General features: G+C 44.3%; 1 protein-coding gene across 1 annotated transcript in view; it reads right to left on the bottom strand.

Moving 5' to 3' along the window:
• The window catches only part of zrsr2 (zinc finger (CCCH type), RNA-binding motif and serine/arginine rich 2), a 31,114-nt gene extending 23,044 nt beyond the window's left edge, over positions 1 to 8,070 (bottom strand). Inside the window, exons 1-5 of the mRNA XM_080204109.1 lie at positions 7,989 to 8,070; positions 7,750 to 7,829; positions 2,962 to 3,028; positions 2,254 to 2,362; positions 516 to 602 (exon numbers count right to left, since the gene is read on the bottom strand). Of these exons, the coding sequence (XP_080060235.1) occupies positions 516 to 602; positions 2,254 to 2,362; positions 2,962 to 3,028; positions 7,750 to 7,829; positions 7,989 to 8,032 (387 nt within the window). The 5' untranslated portion in view covers positions 8,033 to 8,070. The remainder of the gene's footprint in view (positions 1 to 515; positions 603 to 2,253; positions 2,363 to 2,961; positions 3,029 to 7,749; positions 7,830 to 7,988) is intronic.
• Positions 8,071 to 12,978: the final 4,908 nt, after the last annotated feature.

Raw genomic sequence — 12,978 nt, 5'->3', positions numbered from 1 at the left:
CCATTCAGACAGGTGGCAAGTGATGATCTGCTGAAATCTTGTGCCCGCACACCCACGGTACAAAACTGTTCCTAAATTTGCAGATTTTCACTCAGACAGGACTCAAAATAGAAGGGGAAAGGTGCAGCTGCAAGGTTCTGGAAATTTATTCCACATGGAAATATGCTCTAACTGATCAGGGAGTACTTAATGCTGCCTTTAGGTGTCTGCAACATAGAATATTCCATTCTTAAGTCTTCAGCTTGATAACTGAACACAAAGATTTGGAGGTGAATTTTCCCGTTCCACCCGACAGAGGAATCGCAGCGGACAAGGGGCAGACTATGGAAAGGTCTGCTGATCTTGGGCAGGATTTTCCAGTTTTGGCATTTAGCTCCATCAGTCTTCTGCCCTAAGTTCTCTGATCAGTTGTCCCACTTCCAAACACAAATGCAGAATTAATTGCAGAAATATATTTGTTGTGCCTTTTAAAGAGGATATATGTTGTGAATTTATCCTCCTAGAGCTGGAATCACCTCTCGTTCTCTCCGTTCCTGACGTTTGTGTTCTACTTCCTCTTTCTCTTTCATCTGTTGCTGTTCCCATTCTTCTCGGATTTTTCTCTAGGGGCACAAAAGGAACAGGATCCCACCAGTCAAATTTCGTTGTACAAACTTATCTCAGCATTGAAAATACCTCTAATTTAAGGTTGATCTCACTTTTCACGTTTCAATGAAAATATATATTTTGTCAAATCTTTTCATCTTGCACTCATCAGGTCAATCGCAAGAATGGTGCGTTCTCCATGACAACATCTCTACAAGAGTCCATTTGCCAATCAATCAACACCCTTCTCTTATACAATATAAAGCGGCTGTTTCCCCAACATTTCTATTTTTGAGACTGCTCAGATGAGTGCAAGATGAAAACTTTGACAAATGTCTTTTTTTAAGCACTCACATTCTTTACTACCAATTATTTTCAAGTTTCAGATAAAAATTTAAGCGTTTTCAGTTTGACTGGAGGGAGACTAAAACAATATTTTAGTGTATGTGATATAAACAACTTGTAAAATATGCCACACAGTGATGAAAATATTAGCTCTCAATTCAAACCATTCTAGAAGATTCTTGCCTACAAGCTGATTAACACTTGAACTGGAGTTGATATTCCAAAGAGATATCCATGCAGTGGAGGCAGAGCTCAATCGCTAAAGATAAACCACTTTGATTTGACTTTTCTCCAAGAACAGAAATACTTTTTGCGCTGTAAAGCATGTTGCAATTTTCTTCTATTCAGTTTAACATTGCAAGACTCCTCCATATTCACGATATTACACCTCCTCCCAGGAAAGCAAGTTGTTTTGTGAACTTAAGAATTCAAGGTGAGAATCATTGCTTTTCGAAGCACCAAATTAAAGTTGCTGAGATATTCTTAAGTTACTATAATGCACTGGTTTTTCATCGCTTTGCTGCTGTTAAACAGCAACTAGTACAATTGAGATTTGTTCAGATTCCCTTCTTCCAACTATTTGTACAATACTTGCAAAAATACAAATTTAAATTATAAACCAAATAATATTTCAATTATTAACTGCACATCCTATTTCTAGACTACTAGAACCAGGATAGTTCCAGGTACCACACTTTAGGAAGGATGTGAAAGCATTGCATTGGACAAAGTGCAGAATATTCACAAGAATTGTTCCAGGAATGAGGAACTTCAGTTATGAAGATAGGTTGAGAAGTTGGGACAATTTTTTTTTGGAGAAAAGAGATTAGATAGAGGTATTCAAAATCATGAGGAGTCTGGAAAAGTAAATAGGGAGAAACTGTCCCTACCATGAAAGGATTGAGGACGAGAGCATACAAATTTAAAGTAATCAGCAAAAGTAGTAAACAAAAGGAAAATCTTTTTCCCTCGGCAAGTGGTCAAGGTCTGAAGTGCACTGCCCAAGAGAGTGGTAGAGGTAGGTTCAACTGAAGCAAAGAGACAACAAAGTGCTATTTAAAAAGAATGTGTAGAGTTACAGGGAGAAGACTAGAGAATGGCAATAAGTGAACTACTCAAAGAGCAGGGGTAGACATGATGGGCTGAATGGCCTCCTCCTGATTTGAAACAATTCTGATTTGAGAGATCCATCAAGCCTCAACAGCTACTCAGATTAATTTAAATAGAATTAGGGGGAAACAGTCCAAATTCACTTTCCCAATTGCTCTGCCATAAAATGGGAGCGTGATGAAAGGGAAAGAATTAGGAAATCAAATTGTTTACCTCCTCTTCTTCCAGCTTTTTTCGTGCTGCTTCTTCTCTTTCCTTCTTCAGCTGGAACTCCTCTTGTGCCCGCTGCTCTTTTTCCAACCATTCTACATGTAGGCGCTGTCTAAAAAAAAGAGAAAAAGCTGCTATAACCATCTACTGCAGGAATCAAAGTTTCAAAAACAGTGCTCTTTTGGAATCCAACAGCCAGCCCACTGTTTGCTCATTTCAATTTTAGTACATTTCATTTTTCATTCAATGTACTTTTAGCAAGGAAGTGCAGTTCATCCTGAAAAAAGAAAATCCTTTCGTATGAACTAGGAGCAGGAGTAGGCCATCTGGACCCTCGAGCCAGTTCCATCATTCAATAAAATCATGGCTGATCTTTTTGCAGACTCAGCTCCACTTGCCTGCCTGCATAACCCTCAATTCCTTTACTGTTCAAAAATTTATCTATCCTTGCCTTAATAACATTCAATGAGGTAGCCTCAACTGCTTCACTAGGCAAGGAATTCCACAGATTCACAACCCTTTGTGTGAAGAAGTTTTTCCGCAACTCAGCCCGAAAGCTGCTCAAAGAGAGGTGGGGATGATAACCATCACTTAAAATATCATTGCTTTATTCAATGCTTTAACCAGTTGACTTCTCTTTGAATGTAATTTGTAAACTATTTCGTGTATTACAAATGAAAGCCATCCTATTGGTCTCAAGAAGTCACTGACCTTTCAGCCTCTAATTCTCTTTCTTCTAGATCATCCACCTCTTCAACCTCCTCTTCATGAGCTATTTCTGTAAATTAATGAAAATCATTTTGTATTTATAGCTGTCATGTATAAAATCCAAGTACATTATTGGGTGCCATTTTTAATGTAACGCGTATTAAGTAAAAAAAAACAATATATTTTTCAAAGTGAATCGTCACATTTCACCTAATCTTCAAAGGACAGCCTGGGCAAAGGACTGAATTGCTAGTGAGCCTATAATCTCAACACTTTATCATTGTACTCTAACAGCATTAAGACACTGGGACCTTCAAGCAGCAGATAATCACTCACTGAGTAACTAAGATTTTGATAAAGACCCTATCACAATCATTCAAAACAGCAGATACATAATTTTTCCCCCCACAAATACTTCTTTGCGCATTTCAGTACTAAAATAACGTTTAATCCATTACAAGCTTAATCACTGAATGATGCAGCACAGGAGGTGGCCATTTGGCCCATTGTGGCTGCAGTGAAGACACAAGGCCTGGTTTACAGGGGAAATGGTCACTGCCCCAGCACTCATGTGGCATGAATATTACTTGCCACTTCTTAGCCCTAGCCTGGATGTTGTTCAGTTCTTGCTGCATATGGACCATATCTGAGGAATCACGAATAGTTCTGAACACTGCAATTATTGGAACAAGTTCCACCTCTGATGTTATGATGGCGGGATGGTTGTTGACAAAGTAGCTCAAGATGGGTTGGCCCTAGGACATTTCTTTAGTTGTCTGCCCAAAAGCAGGTCTGTCTATCACATCGCCACCAGAGGTCAGGAAGCAGGTACCAAATCCAACACTATTGGCAACAATCTTATCCACACTGGTTAAAGGAGTCCACATTGCTATGGTAACGAACACATTTGCATGCATTCTGTGATGTGGAGCAATGGAAAGTGATGCTGGAGGCTCCAATTTTCTTTCCATCACATGGCTGACCAGGAATCTCTTCCACTCTTACTGCTTGCTGTTGACTTGTATTTGAAAAATTTACATATTCGAACAAAGAACAACCCAGCATGCGAAACAGGCCCTTCGGCCCAACGAGCCCACACCGCCGCATCACCCTACACCTATTCTACCCTGCGTGTCTACGAACGGAATCCCTAACTTAGCCAGATTCAGGGGAGAATAGTGTCAATTTGGTAAACCAATCAGCCTAAGAGCACATCTTTGGGGTGTGGGAGGAAACTAGTCAACTAGTTTGGCATTGTTATGAAGGCACCTTCCTTGACCATTGAGTCCTGGAGTGGGACTTGGACATAGAGCTTTTGGCTCGGAGGCAAGGGATGTTGCCCCTGCAAGACCTCCTCCTAACACACCACCCTGAGGAGTTCTTGCAGTGATGTCCTGGATACCTCCAGCAACTACAAATAGTGTGTGTGCTTGGTACGACTCCAACAGCACAGCGTTCTCCCCCTCATTCCCACTGCCTTCAGTTTTGCTAGAACTCGTATTTGCCACTCGGTCAAATACTGGTAATCACTCACCTCAAGTTTAGTTCACGTGTCCATGTTTGGACCAAGGCTGCAATGAGGTCTAGAACTGAGTGGCCTTAGCGGAACCTGAACTAAGCATCAGTGAGCTGAGTAAATACCACTTGATAGAGCTATTGGGGATACCTTCCATCACTCTGCTAAAGATTGAGAGTAGACTGATAGGAAGGTAATTGGCTAGATTGCACTCAGCATGCTTTTTGCAGACAGGACATACTCGGACATTGCCAGGTGAATGCCAGTGTTGTAGCTAAACTGGGAGAGCTTGGTTAGGATGTGGCTAATTCCACAGCACAAGTAGGGATGTTGTCAGGTCCTACAGTCTGCAGTACCCAGTGCCTTCAGCCATTTCTTAATGTCACACGGAATGAATCAAATTAGCTGAAGACGGCATCTGTGATGCTGGGGGCCTCAGGAGGCAGAAATGGATCATCCATGGGGCAGGAGAGAGGGCTTTAGATTCCTGAGGCACGAGGGCCGGCTCTGGGGCCAATGGTGGACAGAATCAATTTGCTTAGAGCTAAGGAACAAAAAGGATGCAATTACAGTGCACTCTATAGATCACCAACTGTGAGAAAGATGTAAAAGAACAAATCTGCAGGGAAATTACAGAGATGCAAACATTATAAAGTAGCCAAAATGGGGGACTCTATTTAACCAAATGTATACTGGGACAGTGATAGCATAAAGGACAGAAAGGGACAAAAGCTCCTAGACTATGTTCAGGAATATCGTCCACAGCTGTGTGTCCTGTTCAATAAGAAAGAATGCACTGTTAGACCTGGTTCTTAGAAATGAGATGGGTCAAGTGTTAGTGGGGGAATATTTAGGAGACAGTGATTAAGGTTTAGAACAATGATAGGAAAGGAAAATAGATAATCCAGAGTAAAAATAATTGACTGGGAGACAGCCAACTTCAGTGGGGCAAGAAGACAGCTGGTTAAACTGGAATACAAGGTTGGAGGAGAAACTGTAGCTTAAAAGAGAAAGTTGAGGCAAACAAATCCAGGGCTTCCTAGTTGAAAAATGAATTAGAAATGAAGGTGAAGAAGAAAAAGTGTGTTCATGACAGGTGTCAGTAGAAAATACAACTGAGAACCAAGAGGAATACAGAAGATTCACAGAGGAGGTGAAAAAGCACATGAGAAGCAAAGAGGAATCATGAGAAAAGACTGGCAGCCAACAAGGAGGAATCCCAAAGTCTTCCATAGGCGTAGAAATAGTACAAAAGTGATAAAAAGGAGTAGAGTTGATTACCATAAAGCAGATTTTCACATGGGGATGGGAGGCATGGCTGAGATATAAAATGAATACTTTGCATCCATCTTTACCAAGGAAGTGGATGCTACTGAGTAATAATAGTGATAGACGGGAAAAAATGGACCCTAGAAAGGTTCAAAATTGATGAGAAGGAAGTGCTGAAGAGACTGTTAGTACATTAAAGGATGTTGAAGGAACAAGAGTGGAAATTGCAGATGCACTGACCATAACCTTCCAGTCTTCTTCAGACTCAGGGGAGATACCAGAGGACTGGAGATCTGCGAACGTAATGACCTTGTTCAAACAAGGTTGTAATGACAGGCCCAGCAATTTCACATCAGTCGATTAATATCAGTGGTGGTCAAGCTTTTGGAAACAATTATTCAGAAGGACAGTGTAGAATTTCAAAAAGGACGTAGACAAGTTGTTGGATAGGTGGCAGATGAAGTGTAAGGTGACGCATTTCGGTGGAACAACATGGAGAGACAATAGAAAATAAGGAATAAAACATGGGTTGATAGGAAAAACCAGCATGGATCTCTAAAGGTGAAACTATGTTTAACTAACTTGCTAGTTTTTTGAGGAGGTAACAGAAAGAGTCAATGATGGTAATGGTGTTGATGTGAACTTTCAAAAGGCATATAATGCCATCAACAAATGTGTGTGAAAAGTTATAGCTGATGGAATAAAAGGAATAATAGCAACATGGATACAAAATTAGCTGAATAATAGGAAGCAGAGAGTAATGGTTAATGGATATTGTTTGGGTTGGGAGGAAGGTTTGTAGTGGTGTTCCCCAGGGGTCAGTATTAGGACCCTTGTTTTTTTCTGATGTAAATGATCTAAATCTTGGTGTGTAGGAGACAATATCAAAGTTTGTAGATGACACAAAATTTGAAATATTGTAAACCATTAAGAGGACAGTGTAGAAATTCAAAAACACAGACAACTTGGTAGAGTGGGCAATTAGGTGGCAGATGAAGTTCAATGCAGAAAAGTACAATGTGATGCCTCCCACCACCCAACTGTACCCAGCACTCTCCCTGCAGTGTCCAGCAAACCCCCAAAGCAGTGCCCAGGGCACCACCCATCCCACAGGGCCTGGCACACCACCCTCTTCCCAGTATGACAACCACTCCAAAGCACCCAGCACAGCCCCCCACACCACCCCATCCCTCAGTGCCCAGCAGGGCCCTCCATCCTTCAGAACCCAGCATACCCTCCCACCCCACAACTCCTCAGCACCTGACATACACACCCCCCACGAGCTCCACAGTTCATGGCACACCTCCACCCACTCCACAGTTCCTGATGCAGCCTGCCACCACTCCGCAGTGTCTGGCACATTCCCCACCCACATGCTCTCCCCAATGACCTCTGCAGTGCCCAGCACACCCCCACCAATGAGCTCTCGGCCCAGCAAACACCACACACTGCCTGGCACACCCCTCCCACCCACCCCTCCGTGCCCCCGCATACTGCATCCATCCACCACACCCTGCCCCAACACACCCCTTCCCCCCTCCCCAGCATCCACCCCACCCTCTCAGTGTACGGCACCCAACCGACCACCCCCCACCAGCACCAGGCACCCACCACCCCACCCTCAATGTGCAGCACCCACCCAAGCAGCCCCCACCCCCCCCAGCACCTGGCACCCAGCACCACCCCCCCCAGCACCTGGCACCCAGCAACCCCCCCCCAAGGCACCCAGCACCCCCCCCAGGCACCCAGCACCCCCCCCAGCGCCTGGCACCCAGCACCCCCCCCAGCGCCTGGCACCCAGCAGCCCCCCCTCAGCACCTGGCACCCAGCACCCCCCCCCCAGCGCCTGGCACCCAGCACCCCCCCCCCAGCGCCTGGCACCCCCCCTCCCGCCTCTACACCCCCAGCGCCCGGCACTCGCCCTCAGGACCAAACATACGGCACCCCCCCTCAGCACCAAACATACGGCACCCCATCACCAAACAAACACTCAGTCTTGCACCTACCTGCCTGTCGCTGTCTGGCGCTTTCCTGCCGCCTTTTCCTCCGTTTCTCCTTCTTCAGCAGGGCCCGCTGCTTCTTGTGGCTGTGGAGAGACACACACAGAGAGGGAGTGAAACCCGGGACACACACACACAGCCTCGGCCAGCAAGCCCCCCTCTATCCCGCTCCGGACAATCTAGCGGTATGAGCTCCCGGTGCTGACCCCACACTGTCTCCCTCTCTCTCTCTCTCCCTCACACACCTCAGCTTCTGAACCGGAGGTTCTGCCGCCATCACCAGCGCCATCTTTGGGCCGCCGAGGGTCACGTGGGGATCGCGGCGACGTCGGCCGCCGAGTGTCACGTGGGGATCGCGGCGACGTCGGCCGCCGAGTGTCACGTGGGGATCGCGGCGACGTCGGCCGCCGAGTGTCACGTGGGGGTCGCGGTGACGTCGGCCGCCGAGATCACGTGGGCCCACGGTGACGGCGGCCGCTCAGGTCACGTGACTCACCCAGCTGTCAGGAGTGTTCTGAGAACCTGTACTCTCAGGGATTGTTTGGGTGCAAAGGAGCGGCCATTCAGCCCATCAACCCATTCAGTTAGACTATGCCTGATAGCCACCTAACCACCACTTTCCCTATACTATCTCCATATCCCTCAATGCCTATCAGTTATGGTAGACATCTATCAATTATGCAATATATCAATTTCTTTGCTTTGACCATGCTCAAAACATGGAGCTTCCACAGCCTCTGGGGCTAGAGAATTCCAAAGACTCACCACCCGCAAGAGTGAAAAATGTCTCCCCATCTCAGTCCTAAATGGCCTAACCCTGTATCCTGCGATTTACCAGTCAGGGAAACAAAACATAACCTGTCAAGGGTGTTCTGTGGGAACCTTATAAGTTTCAATGAGGTCACACTTCATTCTTCCAAACTCTACAGAATACAGGCCTAGTCTCCTCAGTCTTTCTTAAATACAATCCCATCACCCCAGGTATTAGTCTGGTGCACACCCCCTGGCAAGTATATCCCCTTCTTGCATAAGGGGATAAAAACTGTAAACAGTATTCCAGGTGAGTCTCGCTAAGGCTTTATAATTGCTTTATTCCTGTGCTCAAGTCCCCAAGTGAGGAAGGTCAACCTACCATTTGCCTTCCATTAATTGCTTGCTGCACTTGCATGTAGCTTTCAATGACTCATGAACAAGGACACCCTTTGGACAACAGCTTTTCCCAACCTTTAGGATATAATCTGCCTTTCTTTCTACCAAAGTAAATTTTTACAACATTCACAGTGTACAGATGTATGATTAACTTCCAAACTTTCTTTTATAACCTATTTTGTGAGAGGTTACGAATCCAAGTTGCCATTTTGGTATTTTTTTTGTGTACCAGCCAAATAAAATCAAATTAACACAGGGACAACTCAAAAAGGGCAATTCCATAAAAGGAGGGGGAATCGCCTGAACCAAAAAAACAAAGCAGATAGGAAACTTATAATGGCAAATTAAAATGTGATTATCTGGGAGATTATCATTTTGGTACTACCAAGGTGACTAAGAAATCTGAATCAGATCAAATGTCCCAAATTCTAATTCACAACATTAAACAAAAAAAATCAAATGTGTCGATTGTCAATGTTAAATGAATGGGTCATATATCCAAAATTTAAGGCTAACTGGGGAGTAAGTGACTAAGGCGTATTTTAGTCCTAAGGTTTAAGAAGAATACTAAGGGTGGGAAAGAAAAGAGCTGATGTTTCGAGTCCAGATGACCCTTTGTCAAAACTTAGCTCACCCTAATACCAAAATCAAATGGAAAGGTTGGAGTCTAGGCAAACGGTATAATCTACCTTGGAGTTTCTGACCCCTAAAAATGAAATTGAACTGTCCTGTGAAAGTTTACTCTTTGTCCTCATTATGAAACACACAGAGGTAGCTTCAGACAGATTACTGTCTTGTAAATAACTGAAACTGAGCCAGAGCAAGCAAAGAAACCCTTGTAAAACCACGTGCTTTTCACATTCAGTCAACATTTATCCCAATATTCAAATGTACCAATCACTGATAGACAACAAGAAGTAACTGGGATCTTTGGAATTAATACAATGTGATGTGGGATAAAGAAGAGCCCACAAAAAAAGATTCAAATTAGCAGCGATTACAGACAAAAATATTAGAGGCAAGCTGCAAACCAAATAGCTCACAGGCCCAGTGGCGTAATGGATAAGACACTGGCCTCCTGAAGCCAGGGTTTGTGGGTTTATGTCCCACCTGGGGTGAAGTAAATTTTGCCCTGAAATGCTTTCTGTATTTTGTGGCAGGAAAGAATCTTTTTAATTGCCAAACTAATCTCAACAGTTCCTTTTTCACATCTTTCTCATTATGTTACTTAGTTTCCAATTTCGAAAATCCATGTAATACCTCTACCAAATGTTCTACTATCACAGGACTCTGGCATAATGTCACCTTCATTTTCCAGGCAAATACTGTCAGTTTAATCCTATCATAGAGTCATAGAGGTTTACAGAATGGGAATAGGCCCTTCAGCCCAACTTACCCATGCCACCCATGTTTTACCATTAAGCTAGTCCCATTTGCCCATGTTTGGCCCATATCTCTCTATATCAATCTTACCCATGTAACTGTCTAAATGCTTTTTAATAGACAAAATTGTACCTGCTAATACCTCTGGCAACTCGTTCCAGACATTCACCACCCTTGTGAGTGAAAAGAATTGCCCCTTTGGACCCTTTTGTATCTCTCTCATCTTAAACCTATGCCCTCTAGATTTAGACTTCCCTACCTTTGGGAAAAGTTGTTGATTACCTACCTTATCTATGCCCTTCATTATTTTATCATCCTCTATAAGATCACCCCTAAGCCTATCTTCAGTTTAAATGCCCCAGTCAGACTTGCTACCTTGAAATACAAATATGAATTACAATTCATGTACAATCACACCAGCAGATTCACAGATGAAATGTGGAGTACACTCTTTCTCCAGCTGGAAATAATTCTTGTTTCATAAGAACATAAGAAATAGGAGCAGTAGGAGGCCATCTAGCCCTTCGAGCCTGCCCCGCCATTCAAAAAGATCATGGCTGATCTGAAGTGGATCAGTTCCACTTTCCTGCTTTCTCCCCAAAACCCTTAATTCCCCTGTCTATCAGAAACCTATCTACCCGTGACTTAAATATATTTAGCAAGGTAGCCTCCACCATTTCAACGGGCAGAGAATTCCAGAGATTCACCACCCTTTGAGTGAAGAAATTCCTCCTCAACTCCGATCTAAACTACTCCCCCCCCCTTATCTTGAGGCTGTGTCCTCTAGTCCTGCTATCCTTTCTAAGCGGGAAGAATCTCTCTACCTCTGCCCTATCTATCCCCTTCATTATCTTATACTTCTCTATAAGATCCCCCCTCACCCTTCTAAACTCCAATGAGTACTATTTAGTCTCTCTTCATAGGCCAACCCCCTCATCTCTGGTATCAGCCTAGTGAACCTCCTCTGCACTCCCTCCAAGGCCAATATATCCTTCCGCAAGTGCGGCGACCAAAACTGCACACAGTACTCCAGCTGCGGCCTCACCAGTGCCCTGTACAGTTGCAGCAAGACCTCCCTGCTTTTATATTCTATCCCCCTCGCGATAAAGGCCAATATTCCATTCGCCTTCTGGATCACCTGCAGACTGGGTTTTTGCACAAGGACCCCCAGGTCCCTCTGCACCGTAGCATGTTGCAGCTTTTTGCCTTTTAAATAATAATCCCTCCTACTATTATTTCTGCCGAAGTGGATAACCTCACACTTGCTAACATTATACTCCATCTGCCAGGTCCTTGCCCACTCGCTTAGCCTATCCAGATCCCTCTGCAGACTTTCCGCGCCCTCCACGCAATTTGCTTTTCCACTCATCTTCGTGTCATCAGCAAATTTCGTCACCCTACACTCAGCCCCCTCCTCCAGATCATCTATATAAATGGTAAACAGTTGAGGCCCCAGCACTGATCCCTGCGGCACTCCATGAGTCACCAACCGCCAACCAGAATAGCACCCATTGATACCAACTCTCTGCTTCCTATTAGACAGCCAATCCTCTATCCATGCTAACACCTTACCCCCAACTCCGTGCACCCTAACCTTTTGTAGCAACCTTTTGTGAGGCACCTTATCAAATGCCTTTTGGAAATCTAAAAACACCACATCCACCGGTTCCCCTCTGTCTACCGCACTAGTCACATCCTCATAGAAATCCAATAAATTCGTCAAACACAACTTCCCCTTAACGAATCCGTGCTGTATCTGCTCAATCAAACCATTCTTTTCTAGGTGCCTCGCTATTTCTTCTTTGAGAAATTTCTATTTTTCCAATTACGAAAAAGTTTAAAAATTGGCAAGTCATGTTGCAGCTTTATAGAACCTTTGGCCGCACTTGGAATATAGTTTTCAATTCAGGTTGCAAGACTACAGAAGGATGTGGAGGCTTTGGAGAGGCTACAGAAAAGATTTACCAGGAAGTTGCCTGGTATGGAGGACATTGGCTATGAGGAGAGGTTGGAGAAACTTGGTTTGTTTTCAATGGAAAGACAGAGGTTGAGGGGCAACCTGATAGAAGATTACAAGATTATGAGGGTCATGGATAGAGTGGATAGTCAGAAGCTTTTTCCCAGGGTGGAAGAGTCAAATACTAGAGGTCATATGGTTAGAATGCAAGGGGTAAAGTTTAAAGGAGATGTACGAGGCAAATCTTTTTCACAGAAAGTGGCGGGTGCCTGGAACTCACTGGGGAAGGTAGTGGAAGCAGATATGATAGTGACTTTTAAAGGGCATCTTGACAAGTACATAATAGGATGGGAATAGAGGGATATGGCCCCCAAGAAGGTAGGGGGTTTTAGTTCAGTCAGGCAGCATGGTCAGTGCAGGCTTGGAGGGCCGAAGGGCCTGTTCCTGTGCTGTAATTTTCTTTGTTCTTTGTTCTGATTGGAATATCAAAGTATGAAAACATTCAGCAGACAGATGTACAGCCTGTCGGGACTCTGAGCTGCACAGGCCAGCAAATTGCCAGGATCAGTCGATTTTTTTTATTCATTACGTAGGATGTGGGCAAAATAAGAATTTATTACTCACCCCTAATTGCCCTTCAAAATGTTCTGACCAACCTTCTAGAACCACACTGCAGCTCATATGGAGTGAACACATTCACAATGCTGTTAGGGAGGGGGTTCCAGGTGTTTGACCGAGTGACAGTA

This window comes from Carcharhinus amblyrhynchos, chromosome 15, assembly GCF_965287045.1.
Source record: "Carcharhinus amblyrhynchos chromosome 15, sCarAmb.v2.hapA, whole genome shotgun sequence".
NCBI classification, from domain to species: domain Eukaryota; kingdom Metazoa; phylum Chordata; class Chondrichthyes; order Carcharhiniformes; family Carcharhinidae; genus Carcharhinus; species Carcharhinus amblyrhynchos.
The sequence above is the reverse complement of the archived record's forward strand: the minus strand, read 5'-3'. Positions and strand labels throughout refer to the sequence as shown.